Source organism: Trichechus manatus, unplaced genomic scaffold (assembly GCF_000243295.1).
Source record: "Trichechus manatus latirostris isolate Lorelei unplaced genomic scaffold, TriManLat1.0 scaffold00086, whole genome shotgun sequence".
Classification (NCBI taxonomy): Eukaryota; Metazoa; Chordata; class Mammalia; order Sirenia; family Trichechidae; genus Trichechus; species Trichechus manatus.
In genome coordinates this window covers 520,264-523,538 of record NW_004444022.1, presented here as the reverse complement: position 1 = coordinate 523,538, position 3,275 = coordinate 520,264, and the positions used below count along the sequence as shown (strand labels likewise).

Here is a 3,275-nt window from a genome sequence, read left to right as displayed (position 1 = left end):
GGCTGCACAAATAGAATTCAAACCCGCCCAGAGGTGCCTTGGAAGAAAGGCCTGGTGATCTGCTTCTGAAAGTTTATGGCCATGATAACCCTATGGGGCACAGTTCTACTCACCACACATGGGCTCGTCATGAGTTGGAATTGACTCGATGACAACTGTTTTTTTTTTTTTAGAAACTAGATCAGAGTTTTTAGAACTCACCACTTAACCACTTAGCTGCTAACCAAAAGGCTGGTGGTTTGAATCCACCAGTTGCTCCACAGGAGAAAGATGTGACAGTCTAACAGTCTGCTTCCATAAGAGATTACAGCTTTGGAAACACTATGGGGCAGTTCCAGGGGTCATGGACTGAAGGAGCAGGGGAGGAAAGGGCCAATTACAGGTGTCACTGCTCTGGAATTTGAAAACCAGATGTGGAGCTCCTAAGCATTTCCAAGGCCTGGAAAGCAGGCTGAGCAGTGTCTGGCAGGAAGGAGAGGCCTGTCTATTAATAGGAAACTGCGAACCTAGTCCTATACAGAAAAGAGGAGGAGACTGCAGCAGCAGCAGCAGCAGCTGGTGCTCAATGTGACAGAGGGGTCACCAGATCCAACAGGGGGACTGAGGACAGACAACCAAGCACTGATGAAACCACAGCCATCCTCTTCACCTCCCTCTCTGCCCTCCTCGCCCAAAGATCCTCCCCTCCCAGCTCTTGCAAGCATCCAGCTCTTGGCCTGCGGATCCTCCTTCACCATAAGCTTACAGCACTGGCAGCAGTGAAGTGTCTGATTTCCACACTTGAGGCTGGAGACCCCGGGCCATGCAAGGCCATTTGGTGGGCACCAGAATGGAGGAGGGACAACGAGGGTGATGGGCTCCGGGGTGGGGGGAAGATATGGGGTGAGGATGGGCACCCGGTGGGGTGGAGGAGTGCTTGGGCAATAGGGAAACGGGGTGGCCTTAGGAGCTAGGAAAGGATTTGAAGGTGAGCACTGGGAAGCAAGGGCAGTGGGTAACAAGAAAGGGATTGGGGTAGGAGAGGGCCAGTGGGCAGCCGATTGCAGCGCGCTCAGGACAAGAGGGCAGTGGGTGCAGGTCAAGGCGCTGGAGGGATGGGCGCTTTGCAGAGGCTTGGGAGTGGGCGCCAGTGGCGGGGGAGTGGGGGCAGTGGGCGCTGTGAGCGCTGAGTAAGAAGGAGGTAGCCCACCCTCTCCTGCAGAGTTCCTTACCCAGCCAGCACCACCACTGCTCCCGCCCTTCCGCGCAGCTTAAGGAACCTAGGAGGGAGGGCACTGCAGGCATGCAGCCAGGATTTCCAGCATTGCTGCGGGGCTCAGGGAGGAAATTTTGGCGCTGGCACAGAGTGCATAGAGACATCGCTATCAGAAGAAGTTCACCTTACTACATGTTGAATTTTTCTCTCTATCCTCTCTCTTCCTGCTGCAGGCATGAAGACCCCCAACGCACAAGAGACCGAAGGGCAACAAACCAGAGCAGCTGCAGGACTGGCCACTGGGTCTGCAAACATGTCTAAGAAAAAATTCTCCCAAAAGAAGCAGAGGGGCAGACCTTCCTCCCAACCCCGCAGGAACATCGTGGGCTGCCGAATTTCACACGGATGGAAGGAAGGTGATGAGCCCATCACCCAGTGGAAAGGAACCGTTCTGGATCAGGTGCCTATAAATCCCTCTCTTTATCTGGTGAAATATGATGGAATTGACTGTGTCTATGGACTGGAACTTCACAGAGATGAAAGAGTTTTGTCTCTTAAAATTCTTTCTGACAGGGTGACATCATCTCAAGTCAGTGATGCAAACCTTGCAAACACCATAATTGGCAAAGCAGTGGAACATATGTTTGAGGGTGAGCACGGTTCTAAGGATGAATGGAGGGGGATGGTCTTAGCCCAAGCACCTATCATGAAAGCCTGCTTTTATATTACCTATGAGAAAGATCCTGTCTTGTATATGTACCAGCTTTTAGACGATTTTAAAGAAGGTGACCTCCGTATCATGCCAGAGTCCAATGAGTCTCTTCCAGCAGAGAGGGAGCCAGGAGGAGTTGTAGATGGCCTGATAGGTAAACATGTGGAATATACCAAAGAAGATGGCTCCAAACGTATCGGCATGGTCATTCACCAAGTGGAAGCCAAACCCCCTGTGTATTTCATCAAGTTTGATGATGACTTCCATATCTATGTCTATGATTTGGTGAAAAAGTCCTAACTGTTATGGTAACATTTCCCACATCTGTGGAAACAAATGTGTATTCTGTAAACATGCAAAAAAATGTTTTTTTTTTTTGGTGTACTGAAAGCTTAAGGGCCCCTGTTAACCCTACATCTTTGCTAGCATAATTGTTGTTTTGTTCTTTAAAATACAAATTTATCTGGACATGACATGCCTTGTGTAAGGAATTTGTATTCTTGAAAAGGTTGAGTGTGTTGGTGGAGGTACAGGAAAGGAAAGAACAGCTGCACGTGCCAGCTGTGAATAAAGTTAAGCTAGTAAGTATCATAATCAGTCATCTAAAAATGGAATAAGACTTAGCTGTGCTGGTCTAGAGAGGGGGAGGGGAAGGAACTAGAGATGGGCTGTGAGAGAGAGAGAAGAGGAGATAATTGCTTAGGAAGAGATGGGGAGATGCCAGAAATGGAGAGGCTCCCTGGAGAAAGGGAAGACCTAGTGAGGGGGAGACATCCAACTGGGAAGGTAGTAGAGAATGACAGGGGGAGAGTGAGATCTTAGAGCTTAGATGAAAACAGACAATAGATAGAGTACAGAGGATCACAAAGAAGTATGGAAGGGGTCCAGCACAAGGGGGAGAGAAACCAAGCTGGCAGGAATCTGGGGAGGTAATACAGGATGCACAAAGAGAGGGTCTATGCATGGATGGGAGGCCAGAATGGAAGAAGCACTGAAGGAGAAGAAATGCTAAGAAGAAAGACTGACAGAGGGAATGAGAACGCAGGAAAAGGGGTGTGGGGAGTGGGGTGCATGAAGTATGTGAAGGCCCAGGAAAAAGTTGGAATTCTGGCAGCACCCACAGCACCCTTCCTGGCTCTTTGCGAAAAGAAAGGGACAATTGTCAAAGAAGCCAGCTGAATGGGAGGTTCCTTAGAAGGCCATTTTGACTGGGTGGTTCAGGCCAGTTAAGCAGGGACCAAGTTCATACCTAAAGGCTTTTCTTATTGCAAGGAGTCTATGACACGCCCTCTTGCTGCATCTTGCCTCCAGCTGAGCAGAACCTCAGCCCTCAGTTAAACACACTAACTGTGGAGCCCCATAACAGCT

General features: G+C 49.6%; 1 protein-coding gene across 2 annotated transcripts; it reads left to right on the top strand.

Annotated features, from left to right (window-relative positions):
- Nucleotides 1-1,410: 1,410 nt before the first annotated feature.
- On the top strand, nucleotides 1,411-2,380 carry LOC101357648 (spindlin-2B-like). Of its 2 annotated transcripts, XM_012557007.2 has the most exons (2): nucleotides 1,411-1,655; nucleotides 1,959-2,207. In XM_012557007.2, the coding sequence occupies exons 1-2, from the start codon at nucleotides 1,431-1,433 to the stop codon at nucleotides 2,205-2,207; spliced, it is 474 nt and encodes a 157-aa protein (XP_012412461.1). In that variant the 5' UTR covers nucleotides 1,411-1,430. The 2 variants fall into 2 exon arrangements, with proteins under 2 accessions (XP_012412461.1, XP_004381572.1); XM_004381515.2 differs by having other exon boundaries at nucleotides 1,411-2,380.
- Nucleotides 2,381-3,275: the final 895 nt, after the last annotated feature.

Excerpts from the sequence above, each read along its gene's own strand:
- LOC101357648 (XM_004381515.2), top strand. The coding sequence starts at position 1,431 with ATGAAGACCCCCAACGCACAAGAGACCGAAGGGCAACAAACCAGAGCA.